General features: G+C 33.8%; 1 protein-coding gene across 3 annotated transcripts in view; it reads left to right on the top strand.

The window, feature by feature from the left end:
- The window catches only part of CSMD3 (CUB and Sushi multiple domains 3), an 891,194-nt gene that overhangs the window by 316,666 nt on the left and 549,574 nt on the right, over nucleotides 1–24,954 (top strand). Inside the window, exon 7 of one of the 3 annotated variants that reach the window (XM_045861255.1) lies at nucleotides 20,814–21,125. The exons of the other annotated variants lie outside the window; for them this stretch is intronic. Within the exon in view, the coding sequence (XP_045717211.1) occupies nucleotides 20,814–21,125 (312 nt within the window). The remainder of the gene's footprint in view (nucleotides 1–20,813; nucleotides 21,126–24,954) is intronic. 3 annotated transcript variants of the gene reach the window in all.

The following is a 24,954-nucleotide window of genomic DNA, read 5'->3' as shown; positions in this document are numbered from 1 at the left end:
TTTGTACAAATGAGGAATTACCTAAGGTCCATAGTTACTCATTAATTTCCTACAGGTTTCCCAACTGAAAAGCATCAATGCAGGAATTCATAACCTGGACTTCATAAGGTGGAAGGGCAACTGAACTGCCCTGTCCCTCAGGGAGAGAAATATTCTTTATATTTATATAATTCTAACTGGGGATACTTAGGACAGCTGTAAATATACCCATTAATGAAACATAATATAATTCATGGAACACTTACAATTACATTTTACAGTTCAAATCATCCAAATAGAATTTCTGTCTTAGTAGTGTTAAGGATGTGAAAATGACAGGCAAGGATTCTCCCTTTCATTAGGGGATTTCTGCCTCCATCCTCATGATTGCATAAAAGGTTGTATGAATTAAAACTAAATCATGGTTATATTGATTATCCCCATTGTTTAAGGAACTTTATTTATAAGTTAAATACTTAAACTTCTAAGTTACTTAAAATTTCACAACGTGAATTTTGATTAAATATTCATTATACCTCCAAGTGTGACTTGGAGAGAATTAGAAATTAGAGATAAGAGCTGAAAGTTGTGACAAGTTAAAATCCTTCAAATGAATCTCTCATGCTGTATGCTTTCTGGGTGGCCGTATAGTAACAAAGGACTGCTACAAACTGTCTAATATCTTTTATACTACCCTTTATTAGACTTCTTCTATACCAATTCCTCCTGCATTGTCTGCACCCAAACTGACCTAGTTGCCATTTCCTCTATTCTCCTCATGCCTCTTCCTCCTGGTGCACGCTTGCTTTCAGCCCCGGCTGCTCATCCTGCAGTTGCCTGCATCACTCAAATGCAGTCTTCGCTGTATTTTCCCTTATGTAGTAATTCAGATGTGATCCTTTTCTTTATCCATTCTTCCCTTGATTGTAGCTAATTTGTAAAATTTCTGTAACTGTTAAGAAGTAAAAGGTATGTCGTACTAACCTTTGTACTCCTATTCAAACTGCAAATAGTGCCTTGGGGATTATAAATCTGGGTATCTTCCAGAGAATAAATGTATATTTATTAATTTTTGTAAAATATTTTGTAAGGTATATTTTATCTGTTTCTGGATTCGTATGGATGTATTTTTTTCAAAAATAAAAAAACCTGCTTACCACTGGTAATATATAATTCTATTATTTTTAATTGGCAAGGTCATTATTCTTCCCCATTTCTATTCCCTATATTTTATTCCATTGGGAAAGGAGTGAACTGAATTGCTTGTATAAGTGTTATAATTTCCAAGTAAATATGGCTTATATGTATGTGTGCGTTGGTTCTACATTTATCTGCAGTACAATGTGAAAAAGGGACGGATATCAAGATGTAGGGTGTCCATGTAGTATTATAAAGTGAGGAACATTTATTAGACTTTGACTCACACCGATGAAGTTCTTAGCCCTTGGAATCTCAATTTTATCAGTGATAAAACAGTAATAACACTTTCTAATATACAATATTATCTTAAAATTATTGCCCATGATATTTTTGAAAGAACCTATTACAGTACTTTGCCACTTTATACATACTAGGAGCTCACATGAATAATTTCCATTATGCTTATTTTCCATGAAAAAAAATTGACAACATAACATCCTATATCTTCTCTATTGTATTTATTCTCTTCATTGGAGTAATAATAATGAAAAAGCTTGGGGTCTTTTATAGGTTTTAGTCACCTTTTGCATCTAGTTATTCTTTACAACAATCCTATTTCTGATAGTAGCTGGAAGTATTCATTCATGTTCATTGAGTTGGACCTGTCTGATCAAAATATAGGAGATCACTTCACATACACAGACTATGAGCTTTTAAAATTTCTTTCCTAGATGTAACCATAACCATCACAAATGTGTACTTGATATTTCAAAGAATTAAGCTAATATGATCTGATATAAAATTCATGTTAGCTTTAATTATTCCTTGATTATTGAGTCCACCCCTTGTCCCTGATTATCAAGAAACATTATCTCCATCCTTTAAAACTTCACTAGCCTTCTCTTAGGTCTGTGTCTTCTGACTCCGTTGCCTCTCTGTTCTCTACACAAAAGTAGGATGACTTTTTAAAATGTAACCCAGGTCAGACTCCAAACATCACCATTCCTTACCAGCACATGTGTTTAAAAAAATTAATTGATCACCTATTTGGCTTTTCCATGGTCAGCCCTTGCCTGTGTCACCAAACTCTTACAATCCTTCTGTTCCTTGCCTGTGGCTCAGCAACCTTGACTTTCTTTCTGGAATTCTTTTCCCGTCCTTCATATAATTTTGACTCATTCTTGTTTTGTAGGTCACAATATAAATGGTTTCTTCTCAAAGAGACCTTCACTGACTAGGTAGCAGGCACTCTCCATTATGCTACTTTTAAAAATTTCTTCAATTCACTGTTGGATATTTCCTTTCTATGATAATTCATTAGTTTGATGTTGTCTTCTCCTTTAAAAATGTAAGTTCCTTGAAAAGAAGATCCTCTACGCCCTGGCTGGCGTAGCTCAGTGGATTGAGCGCGGGCTGGGAACCAAAGTGTCCCAGGTTCGATTCCCAGCCAGGGTACATTCCTGGGTTGCAGGCCATAACCCCCAGCAACCGCACATTGATCTTTCTCTCTCTCTCTCTCTCTCTCTCTCTCTCTCTCTCTCTCTCCCTTCCTTCCCTCCCTCCCTAAAAATAAATAAATAAAAAATCTTTAAAAAAAAAAAAAGAAAAGAAGATCCTCAACATAAGAGTATCTAGCATGTGGTAGACACTCAATAAGTATGTTTTTTCAATAAATATTTGTTAAATGAATCAAGAATTAATACAGCTCATTTTGTAGAATGCCCAATCTTGTTTTGTTTTTATGCCCCATTTTTGCCTTGGTATGCTTGTTGTTCTTTAAAACTTCCAAGATGAAAATTTTCTGAGTATCTTGGACACACTTCCCAAGCACGGATTAGAGGCTTTGAGGGTCATGGAAGAGCATTATTCACAGTCACATTTGTGCCAGTTATGCTGGTGTCTCCCTGCTGCTCACAGCACCTGCTTCTATCAGAGATTGTGCCCCTCAGCTTTTAGCATCCCCATCACTTCTGTTATTTATTTGAAACATCAGTTCCAATTAGCCATTTGGATACTTTTAAACCTCAGTACTCATTATGCGTCTCATATCATCCCAGGCAGCTCCTCATTCGGCATGGATCTGCCCATGGCTCTTAATATGGACTCTCTGGTCTGATATATATTACCTTATCAGTCTTTGCAAATGTGCACTCTGGTGCAGAAGCTCTGTAGCAGCTATTTTCAAACTTCTTCATCTTTGGAATGCTCTAGTGGGGAAAAGGGCCAGGAAATCTGCCTCATTTTCTTCCACTGCTACTGTGTCACATATTTCTTGTCACAGCAGTTAGCTAGTAGCATCATCAGTTCCCTACATACACACAACACAAGCGTGCCCACATATGCACCCAGACACATTACCCATTAAAAGCAAAGTGATTTGTTTGAATTTAAACCAGTTCTTCCCTCTCAATTGCCTACTTAGAATAAATTAGAGGAAAAAAAAACCAACTTCTTACAGTGGCCCACAAGTTCCTAATTTCCTAATATTTAGCATTCTCTCACTGACTTCTTAGACAGTTTTGTTTGTTTCGGTTTTAATCTGCCTTAGGTTCCTTGTATTTGCTGTTCCCTCTGAGTGGAAAATTAAGCACTCAAGTCTTCCTATGACAAGCTCCCCCCACCCACCACCATTCAGGCTCAGCATAAAAATTTCCTTCTCAGGATAAGCCAATGTGAATTAGGCTACCCTCAATAACCTCATCATTTACTCTCACTACCTCCTGTATTTGTACTTAAATGGCACTGACATTCCTGAAATCGCCATGCTTGCTTTCTTGGTATCTCCTTTCTTCCTTTGATAATTTTTAGAACCATGAATGTCTGAAATATATTAAATTCCTAACACAGTTTGTAGCAGTAAAAAAAAAAAAAGAACAAAGAAGACAGGAGAGACAAGGATAGAGAGAAGAGTACTGGGGGTTAGAGGAGGAGAGGAAGGCAGGCAGACAATGTGTTAAAATATATTAATTATTTATATTAAAATTTCTATTCTCATGGATTTGTAGAGCTGAGATAGACCTTAAAATATCTTGTATCCCTGTAATCCTTTTTGGGGTTCCCTGAAAGAATAATAATGCATTATTTTCTTTATTTCACAAAACACCATTAAAATTTACCCATTATAGGGTCTCACATGCTAACTAAAGCATCAATTTTCTTTGCTTACACACTGTAATTAAATTAGCCCGGTGGTAGATTGGTTACCTCATGGTGATTAGAAGTGCTGATTAGAAGATTCCATGATTTTTTTAATGAGCATACTTTTTTAATTTTGAAAATGATTCACTCTAGTTGTAAGAAAAAGGGTTTTCCCCCAGAAATGTAACGAAGATAGCATTTCATGATGAAACATTTGAGAAACACTAATTCTGCCCATAATCCTCATATGATAAATGAGGAAGCTAAGGCAAATCACCCACAATTTTATTCCTAGTTTCAGCATTTCAGCATAGTCAATATGAACCCACAACAAATTCCCAAACACTGTTTTTCTTCACATTATATACAGCTAATCTATGAGGCCGTGTTAAAAATACATCATCAAGGAACAGATATAAAGGACAGACGGACAAAGCCAAGGCGGGGGTAGGATCGAGGCAGGGATGGTTGTGCCAGGGGGCATGGGACAACTGCCCCCTATTGCGCAGTTGTACAGTTGTACAATGGGGACAACTGTACTTGAACAACAATAAAAAAAATTGTAAAAATTATATTTTGCAAAAAGAGAAAGTATATATGTAGTCACATTAGTATATTGTCCTCTCTTTTCTACAATGCAAATGTCTGTGTTGTTGACTGACTGGCATATTTTTTCATTCTGATGTGTTTCGAGGCCTACCATCTGCAGTTTCATCCTAATTAAAGTTTAAAAGTTATTTACCTGTATTTGAAAGCATTCTGCTCTCTATCAGGAAAGGAAGAACTGCACCGATTTTGTGACACTTAATAGCAGAAATCATTTTTCTGAATGGAAAATGCCGTTTTGGGTCACACATCTTGAAATGTAATCACAAACAAAGGATCGCTGGAGCTGACCATTTTTGCAGATGGACCCTTTTTGTGGTCGTGTGACATCTCTGGGGTCTCTAAGAACCCCTGACATCCACCAAATCCTCTGCAGCCTTCTGGTTAGTGACTGGGATTCCACAGCATGCGTTTCAAAGGACCTGCATTAGCCTTGCTGTGAAATATATTTTAAATCAACAAAAAATTCTCTCTTCCTTTGAAAAAATTGATGAACTAGTTCCTTGTAGGTGGGGCATTGGAAGATAAAACCTGACAGTCAAGGGAAATTAATGCAGACATTTCAGACTCGTGGGTTCAAAAACCAAACTACTTGTGATTTCCCAGTTTGCTTTAGACATGCCTCCAGGTAACCACATTTAGGAGAAGTTGAATCTCGAGAATGCCTTTTATGTTTTCCACCTGTGAAACAAGAATACAACCTGTCATAGCACTACTACAGTTTTTTAAAGAAACAAGTTTGATTCAGAAAAGGAATGAGAGAAACATGGTGCTAGAAGAGTGAGTGGGATCGAGGGACTGTTTCTGTTGCTACATGGCAATATCGAGAGATACTGCATGTCTTGTACCAGATCTGCTCTACGACCTTCCAACAGTGTACACGCCGCCTATAATTTCAGCCTAAATTATTGTGATTTCCTCTTCACAGTTTATCTTTTACCACACTAAATGATCTTTGATTTCTGGGAATTAACAAAAATCTGTCTTTCCTCTTGGCTTTTGTACGTAGAGCATGCTCTATCTGGACCACCTCTTTTCTTTCTCTTCACCTTGGAAACCCCTATGCATCTTCCTGGTTTTAATCTAAAACCAGATTTTTCTCCAAAAAGCTCCTCTTTATTAATCACCCCACCCCAAGATCAGATGCAAGCTTTTATTGTATATTCCTATAAAGCTCTGTATTTCACTCATTGTGTCAGTTAACCATGGCTTGCAAATGCCACCCCAAGTCTTAAAGGCTTAAACCAGCAATTATTTATTATTTCACACACTTCTCTTGCTTAGCATGCTGCTTCTGTGCTCACGCGTGTGGTTACATTAAGCCGGAAGTTGACCGTGCTTCAGGGTCCTCTATGGCCTCACACATCAGTTCTGCTCCTTGTGCCGCCCAGCTTCCGGCAGGCTGCGCATACTAGCCCATGGCAGTCTCAGGGAAGCTTTCCCCAGCAAAGTTGGAAGCTATAAGCCTTCTTGCAACTGCGGCCCAAGAACTCACATCGTATCACTCTTCTGTACTCTTGGTCGTAGTGAGCCACAGGACAGGCCAGATCTAGGGGTGGGGAAATAGCCTATGTCTTGATAGAGAGAGTTGCAAAGAATTTTTGACTACATCTAATCTAACACACCAATATATTGCAATTGTATTTTATTGTTTTTTTTTCTTGTTTGTATGTTTCCCTGCTCACATTCTCTCTCTCATCATTGTATCATAGCTCATATCAGTGGCTAGGAAACAGGAGATTATATATATTCATCGAATAAAAAGTAAATGGTGGTATTGCTATTAATTTTTTATTTTTAAATGTGGAGTTTATTCTTTTTTTAAAGATTTTATTTATTTTTAGAGAGGGAAGGGAGGGAGGTAGAGAGAGAAACATCAATGTGTGGTTGCTGGGGGTCATGGCCTGCAACCCAGGCATGTACCCTGACTGGGAATCGAACCTGCGACACTTTTGTTTGCAGCCAGCGCTCAACCCACTGAACTACGCCAGCCAGGGCTTGGAATTTATTCTTAAAACATAACATTATATTAAATGAAAATACATACTACTTCATAGCACAGGAGACTGTAGAACATTGTTATAGACAAAGGGAAATGCCCAAATGCCTAACTGCCTAGGAAGCAGGTTGCCACCAAGGTTAAGAATACAAGCTATGGAATCTGACAGTCTGAATAAAAGTGCCAGATCTATCAGATCTCATATTGTCATGTCCTACTCTTTCATTTTATTAAGGTTTGAGCTCAAATGTCACCTTGTGTTTCTCTTCCAGCTGTTATATTACTGTGTCCATTCTTTGTCTCTCCCACTTGAGTTTAATCTTTTTAGGGAGCATACTGTCTGTACTGTTCACCTCTGGATCATTCAGTGTCTGGCACAGAGGGGGAACTCAATAACTTCTTGTGAATAAATACATGAATGAAAGAACGAATGAGTGAATGAATGAGTTGCCTAAGGTAACAAACCCTTGAATGCATACATCAATGAATACCCTTAATCAAGTTCTTTACCTCTGACTATATAAATTATAGTAACATCTGCTGCATATGAATGTTCAGAAGATTAGATGTAAAATATTTACCATAGAGCTTGCATGAAGTAAGAAGTTGTTGGAGGCTATGATTCTTATGACTTTGCATCAGTGGGGAATAGTTACTGAGGACTAATTGATTCCTGGGTGAAAAGTCCTCATAGTAAAGCATCTACTCTCCATGAGCAATAAAACGTTCATGGGAGTGAGGAAAAAGAGTACTCCCGTGACATTTTCTGAAGATTGAAGAAGTCCTTGTAGGTAAAATTTAAGAACCAGAAATTTACAGAAGCTTTATTTATGTCAAAAAAGAAAACAAAGATCCAATTTTACAACATAATAAGAGGCCTCAGGGATGATAATATGAGTCATGTAACTATTGAGCAGTTGGTGATTTTCAAAAGATAAGTGAAATTAGATTACTAAGAACTGTTTTATGAGACAAAAAACTATAATAGTTAAAGGAGGAAATAGAACACAATGGCATCATGTCAGGCTGAAAGTAAATTATTTTTTTAAAAAAGGCTGTTGGGGTATAGTGTGCATATTTGCTGTAATTGCAAGTTAAACAGTTGTGAAATTTAATGTGCAAACTTGTATATGCAAGAAATGTCAGTTTGTTCTCTTAAATTCAAATACATTAGAGAGCCCCCATTGCACTTGACAGGAGGAACGTTCTATGTAGGTCATTGGAGTGACAATAAAAGAAACATTGGTGCCTATTTCGTCTCTTGAGTTGCACAAGAATCCAGGGGATCTTTGTAGCACCTGGTCAATGGGAAAAAAGGCACCCACCCATCCTGTAGAAGCACACATTTCCCATGAAGGCGGGAGATCTTATGCTTCCATGACAAGCCATTGTGTGAACTCTTAGCCAAAGGTGAAAGTCCAGGTTCTGGACCGTTCCATTTTCTGTAGTGCAGAAGGGAAGGTGTGCATATCATTGCCTCACTGGCATTCTCCACCTCTGTCCGTAGTCATTGCCCAGGTCCCAGGACTTGATGCAATCCCGGGAAGAGACCTAGACTGTCAGGAAACAAAAGCTATGGCAAGATCTTAGAGCAAATCTCCCTTTAGCCCCATAGAACCATTCTCCCCTGAGGCAAGGACATTCAAAGCAGCAGATGGAAAAGGATACATGTAAGGAAAGGAGGTAATGAGAAAGAAATACAATGAAAACAAAACATTAAAAAATCACATGTTGATTCAGATACTAGTTTACATGTTGTATTATATTAGAGGGGCTAGAGAGAAATGTACTAATTCGCAGGATGTAAGATTGTGGTTTGGGATTACACAATTTGGATCCAAATCCTATCTTTTCCACTTACTAGCAAAGTGAGTCAGTGTATGTTTTGAAACTGCTGTGAGTTTTATCATAGATATTTTTGAGGATGAAATCAATGATGGCTGTGCCTTGGATATAATAAATGCTCAATAAATACTGGTTGCTCTTTATAACATATTTGTTTAAATAGTTCTGCTATGTAGTCATTTGAAGTAAACCTGTTGGAATATCAGATACAATTAAAAGCATCTTAATTACCTCTCAGAAATTTGGAAAGATAAAAAGAAACCATTCCACATACAGGAACAAGCCTCCATCATTCTTTTTTAAAATTATTTATTTATTGTTGTCCCACCATTTCCCCATTGCTCACCCCTACCCGCCCCCCACTCTCCATCACCCTTCTGAGAGTTAAAAGTATACCTCAGGAAAATGATTCGGTAACTTTATTATTACCTGTAATTGGAACGAATCAAAATTATTCAGGTTGATATAAAAACCTCCAGATATGCAAAACCACTTTAATGATTAAGAGAATTTCCTTTGATTTAATTAACATTTTTCATCAGGAAGTCAACCTGTTGAAATATACATGAATGTACATGATCTTGATCAAACAAAACACACTCAAAAATTCTTTTCAGAATTCAGTTTTTAATGTATGCACAAGTATGTCTATATTTTATATATAATTATACATATATACATATATATACATACACATACACATATACCCACAAACACATATATAGAGATACACCATATATATGCATATATGGTCTCTTTGTATATAATGTCTATAAGCCTCTCCTGTCTCATATATGTATCTTATATATGTATAATTTTCTTTTTTTTTAAAGATTTTATTTATTTATTTTTAGAGAGGGAAGGGAGGGAGATAGAGAGAGAGAGAGAGAGAGAGAGAGAGAGAGAGAGAAACATCAATGTGCGGTTGCTGGGGGTTATGGCCTGCAACCCAGGCATGTACCCTGGCTGGGAATCGAACCTGGGACACTTTGGTTCCCAGCCCGTGCTCAATCCACTGAGCTACACCAGCCAGGGATATATGTATAATTTTCATTAAATATCTCATATGTGTCTAGATTTCAATTTATATATGAAAAAGTACAAGGAAGAGAGAGATAGAACTGGGTTTTTTCCTTTCCATTCTGTATTTTCTCTCATCTGAAAAAACAAGAATTGGAAAAAGAGTAATAAATAAAACAGCTTACTCGATAACTAGAGAATGGTCAACTTATTCAATATTTATTGTCATTGCCAGTGCTGTGATACAATTCATTCTTGCTGGAACTATGCTCAATTCAAGTATTAATGGATTAAAGCATTGTTAAGAAAGCTGGCATGTTTTGAATGTTCTGTTGACCTTAAAATTAAAAGCCATTTTTTTTAACCAGAAAAATACATTTATTCAGAAATAGTAAATAATGGCAATTTGGGACAAGTGAGCTATAACGAAAGCCATAGGCAAGTTCAACAAACAAGGAGAGGAATGTTAGTTTATGGAGAAAAAGGAGGAAATTGGAATAAGTTGTTTTAAATGGAAGTCCATTGGAGAAAAGGGAGAATTAAGGGAGAGGGTGGTTTCTCATTGATAGAGTTGCTGGGGTAAGTGATTTCTTGTAGGAGATGCAGTGTACATCTTTTCTTGTTGGGGTCTATAACTGACCATTCTTTTCTGTTGATTCTTGTACCGGGGACTATAATCAACAATTCTTCCTATGATTGAACATTCAGTGATGCTATGTGAGAGCTCCCCCTTCTGGCCTGCCCACTACATGGTAGTGAAGCTTCCCTTTACTAATTTTCACAGTCCTCTATAGATTTAATGCTCAGTATGCATTTTCTTCCTCAAACATAAGCATAAAATATACTTTTCTATAGTATATACTATAGTATATAGTATATACTTTTCTATACTTTTCTATTCAGATGGAACTGAATAAAGGGCTAGAGTATTTACTCTTTTAATACTAAAATTATTTAAATACAAATGTGATAAATGGCCTTCACATACCTCATTTAAAGTGTCTTTATTTCTTATTTCATTAAAAAAATACTTGCATAGATTTTGTCTAGTTGAACTTGTGATGTCATCATGCCCACTTTCTGGCATTCCATAAGTTTTCACAGGATGAATCAAAACATACTTAAATTAGAAAGATTGGTGTTTATTTATCGTTTGTCCTTGCTTGTCTGCAGAAAATTTTCAGCTTGTAAGTAGGAATCACTTTCAAAGTAAGGTTTCCATAATTCCTGGTTGAATATGAATTTCAGATAAACAATGAATAAATTTTTATTATAAATGTGCCCCAAGTATTGCACAGGTCATACTTTTAGAAAAAACAGTGTTTATCTTATATTCAAATTAACAGTGATGTTAAGATCTTTTATAAAGCCAACAACCCTATTCCAAGGTGCTCATAGTCATGTCACTGAGTTAGCTACATATTTGGCCTCCCTTTAGTCCATATATCTCTAATGTCTTCTCGATATTACAGCGATTACAATCTTCTAAAATAACAGTTTTGTCACATCAACCTCCTGCTTAATATCTGTCATTGATACTTCATCTTTTTGATTTGACATTTTTCAGTCTCAAAACATTAGTCCGTGACTATTAAACCTGCCGTGGCTCTTTTAATTTCTGCAAACCAAATAATTTGCAGTTCTCGAACATGTCCTGCCTTTTCTCCACCCATTCCTTTTTTTTTTAAGCTGTTATCGGTGACTAGATGTTCTTTCTACTCTTTATGCACCAAACAGTGCTCACCTCTTAAGTTCAATCCCAATACCTCTGCTAATAAAGTCTTTCCTGCTTTTGGAGCACAGCTAAAAGCTTCCCAGCTGCATTATCATAGTTCTCTGTGTATTCTTTATTGAACATGACACATAGCTCTGAGTTTTTATTTTTATTTTTAAAAATTTTTATTTAGTAATTTTGGAGAGAGAAAGAGAGGAAGGCAGACACACAGACAGACAGACATGTGTTGTTCCACTTAGTACTTAGTTATGCATTCTTTGGTTGCTTCTTGTTTGTGCCCTGACTGGGAATCCACCTTGGCATACCGGGATGATGCTCTAACCAACTGAGCTACCCTGCCGGGGCAGCTCTAAAGTTTTAAATTCTTGATGGTTTACTATTTAAACATATAGTCATTTTATGTGTGAAAGTGTGTGTGTGTGTTTGTATAGTTTGTTAACTCATGTTTGTTAGAAAAGAGGGAAGATGGAACTTACTAAGTATTACAGTCACATTTAAAATGCTACTGAAAGACAGAATAGGGAAAAACTGTCACTTTCCTTGGTATAGAAAGGATGGGGAATAGAAAGATTCACTAAGTATACATGTTCTTTCTCTGAAATGAATACAAGACAAGGTTTCTTTTTTTTTCAGCATCTACAAAGATGTAAAAGCACAAGTCCTTGGCTAAAAACCTTTGTTTACAGTTTACTCTCATTTTCCCTGTCTTTCCCAGTAACTTTAAGTGAGGTGGAATTTCTTTGTACTTAAAACACACATTTATGTGTCTCTTCCCCAGGGAAGACTTGAGTAAAGGAAGCTCTAATGAACCTTCTGATGTGTATAACTCAGAGAATCAAGCCCTGTACTCCCAGAGAGGAAAGCGCCAGAGAAAGTTGGCCAGATGTCACATTGATGATTGAGAGATCCTTCCGTCAGATCTCCTCATGTTATCTATAAATTTTAACACCATCTAGTTCCATAATCAAACTAAAGAACCAAAACATACTTGAAGCCAAGTATTAATGTATATCTCAGACATCCTTGCTATAGCATTCCTGCCTCAGTTTTATTGATGGTACTACAAGATATTTTTAAATTACTGTCTGGAGATAAAATTATCCTTTGTGAAAAGAAACTTGGAAGAGTAATGCATGAAGAAATATAAAGGTTTACCTCTCAATATGAAAATCTATAAATATCACAATATATATTTAATACCCTGATACATGATATATAATGTATTTGCCTTTCCAGTTAATGGTAACCTTGGATGTTAAACGTTGTAGGCTGTTACCATTTCTGAAGTTTTTTCCCTTTAACATGCTACTTGTCTAAGCCAAGAATGGTATTTATTTTTAAGCAAATCACTCTTGCTACCAATTAATTAACTGCTATAGAATAACAAGTGTTTCAAAGAGTGTATGAAACTAAGGAAACTAAGACAATTTTGGCTTGAGTTTCTTATTAAGTTTCTCTATTTCAGTATATTCATGCCATTGCTCACCAGTTGCTCAGCAACCTTTACACAATCAACAACATAATTGCCTTTTCTTCAGAATGCCAGCCCTTTCCAATCTGCCTACGCCACCATTATAACCCACCTGTTAATAATAATGCAGTTTTTCCAATCATTTAACCCTCACATAAGATCAGGTAACAACTGATGACAAAGGCCTCCACAATGATCTTACAGCAAGCTTGACACTTCTCCCCCAAACAAGTATTTCTCAATCTGCCCCTGATGCTACTTTAAAATAAACTCATTCAAATGAGATAGGTAAGCAATCACTGTAGTGGGTAGTTCTCTCACCCAGAAAGATATTTTCCTTATTGTAAGAGACCAATCTTGAGAGGGCATTACCTAAGAGAGCATCATCGTGGTAGCATCTGTGCCCACGGACAGAAAAATGTGGGGGTGTGGATAGCCCTGTGCTTCCCTTTAAATCATATCTCATACATCAACCCAACATTATGTACCTTTGATAATATAGGAATGAAAAAGGAGGAACACTTACAATTAATGAAAAATGATGAAATTCCAGCTTCCCCAAACTAAAAGGTTGTGGTAGAATTAAACAGAGGGTAAACATGGATACAGTCAGGTAGTGAAGGTAAGCTGGACTTGGGGACATGGTCAGCTAGGTTAGGGTAAAACCTCCCCTTATTTTCCCTTTCCGTGATGATCGGTACAAAGAGTAACCCCACCAGCTCTCTTTCTCTACTTCTTTCTGTTGTCTCTTTCACCATATAAAATATTTTCATTATAAAACATTTTGGAGGAAAAGGTTGCTGGAAAGGGGAGAGAAGGGAAATGCTACCCTCCTTTGAGAAAATACATATGGTGTGACATGTAAGTTCTTGGATGTTTCTTCCTCTCTTTTGTTTACTTCTATCCACGTGAAACATAAATTCCAGTTATATTATAATTATGTGATCTTATATTGTCTGAACATATCTGGACAGGTTCAGTTTCTTATAACTATATAATTATATTATAAAATAATAAAATAATTTATATAGCATATACAACATATATTTGCTGCATATATTGTACATAATATGGCATAATTGACGTGTGTACATATACTTTTGTCATAGTTGACTAACAGAGTAATCATATACTTTCTGAAACATTTATTTTTTTATATTTCACTTAGATAAAGGTATTTATGGTTGACTTGTGGTTTTTCAAAATTTCAAAATTCAGAATATGAGTACTTTATCTTCCATGTAAACAACTTGGCATTAGTATATATTTTATTCTTTTCTTTTGTTTATTTTTTATTTTTATAGTACTTTTCATTAACCCCTCTTAACCCCCCACAGTCACCACACTGTTTTCCATGTTTATGAGTCCTTTTTCCTTTTTGCTCAGTCAGTCATCCATCCCTTTCTCTCCCCGACCTTAGCTGCCATCCTGCTCTCTATCTGTGAATCTGCTTCTGTTTTGCTTGTTAGTTCAATGTGTTCCTTAGATTCCACAGATGGGTGAAATCTTATGATATTTGTCTTTCTCTGACTGGCTTGTTTCACTTAGCATAGTGCTCTCCAGGTCCATCCATGCTGTCACAAAGGGTAAAACTTCTTTTTTTACGGCTGAGTAGTGTTTCATTGTGTAAATGCCCCACAGTTGTTTTATCCAATCATCTACTGATGGACACTTAGGCTGCTTCTATTTCTAGTCAATTGTAAATAATGCTGCCGTGAACATAGGGGCCCTTAGGTTTTTTCAAATTAACATTTTGGGTTCCTTCATTTATATTCTCACAAGTGGGATCACTGAGTCAAAAGGCAGATCCCTTTTTAATATTTTGAGGTACCTCCATTCTGCTTTCCACAGTGGCTGCACCAGTCTGCATTCCCACCAACAGTGTAAAAGGGTTCCTCTTTCTCCACATCCTCACCAGCGCTTGTTTATTGGTTTATTGATGACAGCCATTCTGACAGGTGTGCGATGATATCTCATTGTGGTTTTAATTTGCATTTATCGGATGATTAGTGACATTGAGCATCTTTTCATAAGTCTATTGGTCATCTGCATGTCCCCTTTGGAGAAGTGTCTATTCAGGTACTTTGCCCATTTTTTAATTGGGTTGTTTGTTTTTTTGGCATTGAGTTTTTAAGGTCTTTATACATTTTGGATATTAACCCCTTATCAGATGTATCAGCAAATACATTCTCCCATTCTGTAGATTGTCTTTTTACTTTGCTGATTTTCCTTTGCTGTGTAAAAACTTTGTAATTTGATATACTCCCATTTGTTTATTTTTTCCTTTGTTCCTCTTGCCTGGGGAGACACATCAGATAAAATATTATTAATAGCTATATCAGAGTTTTGCTGCCTATGTTTTCTACTATTTTTATGTTTTGGGCTATAACATTAAAGTCTTAGATCGTTTTTGAATTTATTCTTGTGTGGTGTAAGAAGGTGGTCCAGTTTCATTTTTCTGCACCTATTTGTCCAATTTTCTCAACACTGTTTGCTGAGTAAACTATCTTTAGCCCATTGTATGTTGAGTATTTTCTATAATCACTTATTTACTCATAGTAGGTGTGGATTTAGTAAATGTATCATTAAATCTTGCTATCATCAGTTTCAGCTTAGATTGCAAATATTTATTCATTCATTTTTTATATTAAATCAGTAAGATCACTTGTACTTGATTAACAAATATATTTGTAAAACTTAATATTGGTTTCTTATTTAATGCTTAGAAATTTAAATTGAAAATGTGACAAATATAAACAAAAATATATAGTGATACCTCAACCAATTCAGAAAGATAATTTGTATTCAATCTCTTAGTTGTATGCTTAAATTAACACATACCTTTTTCATTTAATTAATCATGTTCATAGAAAATCTTTTATTTGTGTTACTGATTTTGTTTTGTTTTTTTACTTTATGAAGATCAATTTTTTTTCAGTTTAATATCTCAGCAATCTGTAAGCAGGTGAAAGCATTTTTGCATTGTCATGTTAAGGTTAAATTGGCCTCTGTTTTCTTTCTTAGAGGTGCATATATCTTATAATCAAGAGTATCTTATACTCATTTAATTAGATATTTTAAGATTATAATAATATGTAGTTTTAATATCAATTCAGCATTTTAGTTTAAAATAAAAACCTTACAAGACCAATATAGACCTACTCTTTCAAAGTAAATGACAAAAATTTTTTTTTCAGGATTTGTTTACTTAAAGTTCTCCCAGTTAGACAATGTCCTATTAGGTAACAAGTAATGAAGATCATTTATATTTTATACATTATGGGCTACTTTCCATTTCAATTTACCCATCTCTTCCTAAGTTAAATATTCATACTACATACACTTTACTAATTTATGCAATAAAATACTAGTCTATACAGGTTTGGGGATACTGCAATTAATAATGTATAAAATGCAAAAATCCTATTTTGCCAACCATAATTTGCTTTCTGAAAATTGTAACACGTAACAAAGCAGAGGTTTTGTTTTAATCCTCAAGTTTCAATTAATTATCAAGTGACCTTGCCTATTGAGGTACATGTTTCTAGAAGTTTCATGTACAATTAAACAAAATAAATACAACATATACATTAAATTACATATGCTACATTTTATGGGATATTTAAATTATTGCTCAGATAGAATTGCTGTGCTGTGTGAGTTGTATTTAGATTTTATTTTGATATTTTGCATATTTTTATTTTGCATGTTTTTATGTTTAATGTTTTACATTTTCTTTATTAAATATCACAGTACTGCAAATTATTCACTTAGAATTATTTTGTTAATTAAACTTTCATTTGTGCTTTTTATTTGAAATAATAAAATTAATGGAACAGCATATATGGTTTTATATAAATAACATGTCAAGAATAAATACCTAAAAACTACTTCTCAGAATATGCAATTATCTTTCACTGTGCTTATATAGTAATATATATATATATATATATATATATATATATGTCTGTCCACTTAAATCTCTAGCAACATATTCTGTTCTTTAATTCCATGATGAGTTAGACAAAAATTACAAGACAAAGTAGCATACTTTAAATATATATACAGTACTTAAAATTAATCAAAAAAATCAAAATCAATTATGATATGAGTATTTTGTGTACTTTCTAAATGACACATTTATAAATGGCTTTTCATTAATTATGCTTAGTCTCTTGGAAATATGCTACTGAAATAAAAAGCCTTCAAAAACATGATTTTCATTAATAAAAAAACTAAATTTAATATTGTAAATATTACTATTCAACAGATTTGCAAGTTTACATGTACTATGTATGTCATTTTCTGTTATCATAATTTCAAAGATAACATGTAGTTATGATTTCTAGAAGCATGCTTATATATGTAATCCATTTCATTTATTTTTGTTATATTGGGAAATGTGTTGTTAAAGAATATTAATAAACATATTTTAGATGTGTGTTTATGTTGTAAACATCTAATTTAATATATCTCAAGCAACTTAATGAAAGAATAATATAATTGTGATAACTACATCTTGTATACATGATTTTATTTCAAATGAAGAATGGATTTTCTGAATGTACATTATTTTCCTTAATTTTTTGTATGTCTTATAAGTATTTAACATTGTGCTATTAAATATAATGTTACAAAATTGTGTAGCCTCCCTAAAAATTTTTAAAGATAGTAAAATATATATTTTAATTTTGGATAAGCTATATTACATATTTACTATCAGAATGTTGCTATACTCAAGTCTAAGACTTTTGACAATAATAACTACCTTATAAAACAATTATGCATGCAAAATGTTGAGTGTTTTTCCGTTGTTAAATGGTACATTTTGACAAGTTAGAAATCTCTTTCACACACTGCCAATTTAAAGTGGTACCAAAATCAATATTCTAAATTTGTTTACATTTTTAGTTAAATGATTATATCATATATAATATGACTATATGATAGAGGATGATTTTTAATAAAGGAAACCAGTATTATTTCTTTATATTTCCACTTTATATATCAAACATACCTAAAGAAAATTAAATGCACTTCTAACCCTGACCTTATAAAATATAGCTACTTTTTACTCTATTGAAATTTGAACATTCTAAGTAAGCCTATTTTACACTAACACTGTAAGCTTTCATGTTTTGGGAATGATGACAAAAAATCTTAAAGTTGCTCTTATTACTTATCTACAGATCCCACACTTTTTCAAAGTGATGTTTTTGAAAGTTCAAAACTAAATTTTCAGTTTTTTCTTCCTTTGCAATTACCTTTGATTCATTATATTCTTTGAAATACTACTTGGCCATGTTAAAATTATAATCATATTTTATTTATGAAATTTATCTCCTTTATTACTGTTTATATCATTGTAGCATTATTATTAAATCAATTCATTAACTTATTATTTCTTTCAACACATATTTCTTAAGCATCTACTACATACCAGGCAGCATACTAGATGCCATTCAGCAGTGTCTAGAATATATAGAAGTATCAGTGTTCAGGGAGCTTGCCTCCTAGTATGGGGAAGAAAGAATGTGAATTAAAAAATAAAGCATAAGAACCAGTTAGTAAACTTTCTGGTTGAAGTACAGTGTATATCTGGTTAGATTGTTGTTATTAAAGAAATGGGATTTTCAATGCTTTATTTCAACAGTATATAGCCTGTTACACAGTGGTTAAGAAAATAGTACTTACTGTACTTAAACAACAATTAAAAAAGAAAAACAAAGAAAAAATGCAGATCGAGGCAGAAAAGTCAGTAATGTTGACCCTTTATTTAAAATTTTGATATCTGATTAATCATCAATTTTTGACAATTTAATTTTTTAAAGATAATCATATTAAAATATTTTGTCTTAAAAAATGGTACTTAATCACCACCACTATTAGCCAGAAATAGAGCTCTGTTACTGTAGATTTTAAGACTGGGGTCACTAGTAAATCCTAGGTCTAAATGCTCAGTTTAATCATTTGGGTTTAGTTGTAATGACCTTACTGATGGACCATAATAGCTATTCCGTTTATTTTGTTAAAGCTAGGAACACTAAGATTGGAGGCAGGGCACAAATTTCATTTTTTTACATACTTTTAGATTTTATCTGACAATATGTTTATAGCTAAATGGTTTCCTTTTAAAACTAAACCTTAAAAGCCTGGAAATTATAGTGAAATTCTGAAAAGTTTTAAAATAGTAGCTTTTCATTCTATTTTCATGATTTCTTTCAAAAATGGAAGGTGTAGTTAAATTCCTCAAGAGAATTACATGGATCGGGTAACTTTTTATGGTAATGAGTCAGAACATGGGCATCCCAAAAGTCTGATTAGCTTGAGGTCCATCACTGAACGTCAGTAGTGGAAGCACAGTTATTTCGTAATTATGTGATTAAGGAAAGCCTTTGCCAAAAATTAGTTTAGTAAGTAATGCTGGCCACTTTGCATAGTTAACATGAATTGAGTAGATTCTAATCTTCACGAAATGCCTTGCATATATGACTTCCTTTTTTACTTTAAAACAGTGACCAGCAGTGTTTTGTCTACCAAGCACCTGCCCACAGGAAGATAGAAAAGCAGAGCATGCCCCAAACACCTTAAGTGACATAGCTATTTTCTTTTTGTGGAGTGGTTAAAATATCTTTGTGTATTTCTGTCTAAAACTGTAATTATGTTGTGGACAGACATGGTGAGGGCAGTTTGTTGAGAAGGCACATGTATAGGAAGGCATGTGCCACTCATTGGCTTTAAAAAATATTCAGAAGATATCTAACCTGGACCTGACTGCTATCTGTAGTTAGAGGGTACACCTCCAAAATTTAATATTTTTTGTGAGGCATTTTAGCTGTCAAGATTCTTTGAAATGTATCTTCATTTAGTTTCATGCTTCTATTATAAGGATATTTTTTAAAAATATGTAAGAATTATTTATTATCCAGGACAATCTTTTAAAAGGTTTGAGTGAACAGGAAAAAAAAGAGAACTAATTTGGCATCTTTAAAATGTGTTTTAAATTATAATAAATCTTTAATAATAAAGTTAAAAATGAGAGATATATATTGTAGAATGCTTATGAGATATTGAGAAATTATGAACCATTTTAAAGCAAGTTTTGTATTAAATATTCACAGTAATATACTTAATTTTCAATAATTTCTAAATAAAATGATTTGTTTGATATTAATTCATGGAAAATTGGTTAATCTCAAATTTTACTTTAAAACTGAGACAAGTATTACCCAAATGCCAAACAGTTCATTAAGTTCTAAAGTATGTATAGCTCATGACATTGAATATTTTATCATGTTGACTGCTTTCTGGCAAATAAGATTAATATTTACATAGAGCAGATATTTCAATGTTTCATTTTTAAAAATCATTTTGTTTTAATTTTGGCTTTGATTTTTAAATTCTCCTTTCTTCATTTGCTTGTCTTAAAATAGATTATTTTCATATTTTTCCCCCAAATTATGGAGAAAGATGCACTGACTATTCAAAGCATTCTTTTGAGAAAAGTGTGGTTACATAGTTACTCATTCTATCAGAACTTGTCACTTGCTTGACATTTGTTGCTAAAATTCATCTATCAATAAATAGCAAAGAAGATTGATTCAGGGCCACATAAATGGTTTACTGTTTTACCTTTTCCCCGCTATTGTATTATAGTTAAAATGTGATGTATTTATGTGTAATATTGATCTGTAGGTTGATTGATTCAAACCAGCCATCAGATCTGGTTGCTTCACATTTTAGTGGTATGTTTGTGTTATGCTTCTTAATGTTAATTATCCTTAAGGTAATAGAAGGGGATATGATTTATTAAATTTATCAGAAAAAATAAACACAATTTAAAAGAAAAAGTTAGCATCTAGTGCTACTGTGTCCCACAGGTTCTTCTACATTGACCCACACTACCTCCACTGGTGAGTTAGCGGAGCATAACAGGACTGCCACTGGTGCTATTGCTGTTGCTAGCACACCTGCAGATGTTACTGTATCCAGTGTTACAGCTGTCACCATCCGTAGACTTTCCGAGGAACAGCGAGTGCAAGTTACGAATCTCAGAAATGCAGGTCTGGACCCCAACACGTCCGAGGACGGGCTCCCTCCTCATCCAGCAGATACACAGAGTACAAGGAGAAGACCAAGAAATGCTGAACAGATAGAAAGAACTAAAGAACTTGCAGTTGTTACTCATAGAGGTATTGGACGTTATTTTCCTTGTGCCCATTTAGTTACAGCCGAAGCTATATTCTGGTAATGGTTTCTAATTAGAGAATGAGTTGAAAGACAGACAAGACGTAGGAAGGGAAAGACAGAGTTCAAAGTAGTAGCTGAAAAATATAGATAGTACTGCCAAAACTTGAATAATATGAAGGCATAGAAATTAAAATACACAACAATTCAAAGTGCAATGGGAAGGTTAAAAGGGGTGGGGGTAAAAGCAGAGAGAAAAGAATGCATGAAAAAAGTAGTAAAAACAAGTACTAAATACCTGCTGTTTATCACATACCAGTTATGAGGTTGAGATAACATGAAAATAAAATAGCCAGTTTCTGTTAATAATTGCACATATTTACACATTGATGATTTATCTGATGTAGTAATTTTCAGTATTTGCATGAGATATTTATGCTATACAAATAAATGCTAATTAATGATTGAGAAAATAGATAATCTGGGAAAAATGGAAATGGTCTGGTGATGGTTTTGCACAGCTTACTTTTCTATTTCTAAATTACCTGACCCATGTTATTGTACTGAGGACAGATTCTCATTTGGAAAAGGTAACAGCTCTTCACTGAGTTTATGGCTCCAAATTTAAATATTATTTAACTTTATAATTTAAATTTTAGACAAAAAGTACCATGAAGCCAAATTATATACTGGTAATTTTCTAGTCATTTAATATTAGCCTGCTTACCTTACAGAAAATTCAGGAGGGTAGCAAGTGTATTTTTCTGTTTCTTAGTAGCAAGTTTCATTTATCAGTTTAGAGAAAAAAATCAATGTAGTGTCAAAAAAATAAATGGATTTTATTTATATCAATATATGCATCAATGGAAATATTAATTAATTGAACACATTTTAAATACCAAATGTCTACTCCAACTCTAGTTCCAACTCATTATCCTGTATTTTCTAAAATGATTATGGTTTATGTAAAATGGTTAGGCATGGTTTCTACAGACCATGCCATAAGTAATTAAAAAAAAAAAAAAAACATTCAGAGCTCCCCTCACACTAAAGCCAAATTTCTAAACTGCAGTTGGCTGACATCAAACCAGTATTGTTATTAAAATAATGTCAGCTTAAATTAATTTCCACATGCATGAAAGTCCTACTGAGTACCTTGCTCTGATCTATGGGAAATGAAGTTAAATAATATGTGACCTCTTCCTTTAAGAGACAGCGATAGAGTAGAGGTCATAGAAAAACCCATCTTGGTGATACAAGGAAGATTCTCTGAAGCTTATGGCTGATAGCAATACTAAAGAAGTTGTAGGCTATTCAGGCAGTGAGTCAATCAACATTTTAAATAATTGGTAGATATAAAACTAATTGCTTAATTATTCTAGATATTTTAGAGATAAAATAATTATTTTCCATCTGTCATATTCTCCACAATGTAGTCAGAATTACCTTTTAAAAATGAATGTTTAATTATATCATTCCACTGTGTTAAGGCTTCCAGTGGCTTCCCAAGGATCTTAGGAATAAAATCAAGACTTGGTGATAACCCACAGGAAACTTCATGCTCTGGCTTTGGTCCACATCTCCAAATTTGTCTCATGTGACTCAGTGTCAGAGTCTCTCTCTCTCCCTCTCCCTCTCACTTTTTGCCAAACAGAACCTTTTTTTTTTAAATTTGTCAAACTCACCATGTTCTTTTCTACCTTAAGCTACTTTCAAAATGTATCCCTTCCTTCTTGCAACCAGGTCATTCTAATTTTTCCCCAAGTTTTAGCTCAAATTGTCACCTCCATGAAGTTTAGGTTTTTCTGGTATTACTCACTGTTGTATCCTGGACTTTCCTTGCTTTTGGAATCGGCAGCCCTACCCTTGTCCTGTAAATGTTAAGTTCTTCGAGTTAAGGAGTAGATGGATCTTATTCATGTTTCACTCCTAGACTTTAGCTTCTAACACATAGACATATTTAGATATTTTCTATACTAATGGATAACTTTCTATAATTTCATTAGCCAGAGCATTCACCTCATTTAAAAGACATAAGATTATACTTCACTATAATCAAATATTTGCACATTTCAGAATTAAAGATAACTACTTCATTTTTCACAGTTATAAAGAGACTGTTTTTTATCCCCATTAAAGGTAACAACATTTTCATTAACCCACAATAATATATTGCTTTTACTATATTAACAGTTCAAACGATATAAATGCCTTGCCTATAGCTCTTATACATTTATGAAGTCAAAAGAAATTTGTAATTAAACACAAGAACTCTATAGTTAATGAATTTCACATGAATAAATATCAGTATAATAAAATGGGTGTTATTTTACTGGAATTAATTACTCTCTGTGATAAGAGGGTGCAGCAGCGTTGGTGCCTTTGATGCCTGAGAGCCCACACTCTTATGCCTTGTGTGATAATTTAGCATTTCCATCACTTTTTGCTATTCACACTGCAGTTAAACTTTTATTTATGGTGTTTTTAATCATTAATAATTTCTAATTATTATTAATAGCTGGAGGCAGAGTACTTATAGTTTCCATCAATGTTACTATGAATACAAAGAAGACCTGGACACTGAAATTGCAAATAGTATTCGTACTTGTGTGTGAGTGTGGGCTCAGAATTATTTTATGGTATGTTACACTTAATCACTATAACTAGTTAGATTATTATAAAGAACAACTGTTCAATTATAAATCTGAGAAAAATTAGAATATTTATTGAAGATATTTTCAATTCTCTCTATGGCACTGCAACTAATTTTCTTATTGTACTAGAGTTAAAACAGCACTAAATCAATTTAAACTATCTTCTTAAAGAACTTTTTTTGCTTTCTACTTGTTCTCAGTAAAACAACACCATTTTTTATTTTTACCATTTAGAGTCTTTTGACACTGAAATAAAAAGGAGCAAAAAATGAATTAAAATACTAATAAATAATATTGTTTTAGATCTTCTTTGAACTGTGTATTAGCACTACACTGCAGTTTCCTGGATTAGTGCCCAGTAGTCCTTAGAACAAAAATTCAATTTTTATTGACTCAATTTTAGTCCACTTTGCCACCTACTGTGAGTGAGATCCTGGGCAGGTCACAGAATTATTGGAAGTCAATTTCCATATCTGCAAAATAGTATTGCAGTGCATGCAACATTATGATTATTAGCATGATTAGATGTATGTAATTGGGTAGGAGTGTTAAAATTTAGATAGTTTCTTCTAATTGAATGTTAAAACCAGAAGGCCCACCATCTCTGTTTAGTTTTGAGGTCGGAGATTAGGCTGAGACTCCACTCTGCCCCCTGTTAGCTATGTGACTTTGAACAAAACCGTGCACTCTCAGAGCTGCAAGTTCCTAGTAGCTGAGAATACCTGCCTCATAGGCAGTTGTGTGAAAAAATGTAGCACAGATGCTGACTTGTGTTAAAAAAATACCTGTTGTTCTTATTTTTATTATTTTCTAAATTCATTTAACTTGCTGTAAGCATGACATTGGACTATGGAGGTTAGGGCTATAAAACTGAACAATGCAGGCGATACCACCCAGTAGTCTATATAACATTTAAAAAGAGTAGTTACAAATTTATTCTGAGAAACACTTGTCCTAACAGTATTTTTCAAATATTATTGAAGTAAAGTAGACTGATTACCTTTCAATATGTAAGTGAAGAAAGGCTTATTTCTTCACTTTTTTTGAAGAATATTTGAACTAATTCTTGAAAGGTGAATAAAATGTTAAACTAGTAAGTTGTGTTTCTGTCACTTAGATGCATTCAAATGTTGAGTAGATACTAGTGCTGAATAGAAATATGATAAGTCTATATCAAAAT

The sequence above is a fragment of the Phyllostomus hastatus genome, unplaced genomic scaffold, assembly GCF_019186645.2.
Source record: "Phyllostomus hastatus isolate PE091 unplaced genomic scaffold, TTU_PhHast_1.1 phas_scaffold_21, whole genome shotgun sequence".
Lineage (NCBI taxonomy): Eukaryota > Metazoa > Chordata > Mammalia > Chiroptera > Phyllostomidae > Phyllostomus > Phyllostomus hastatus.
This window is presented reverse-complemented; position numbering and strand designations above follow the sequence as displayed.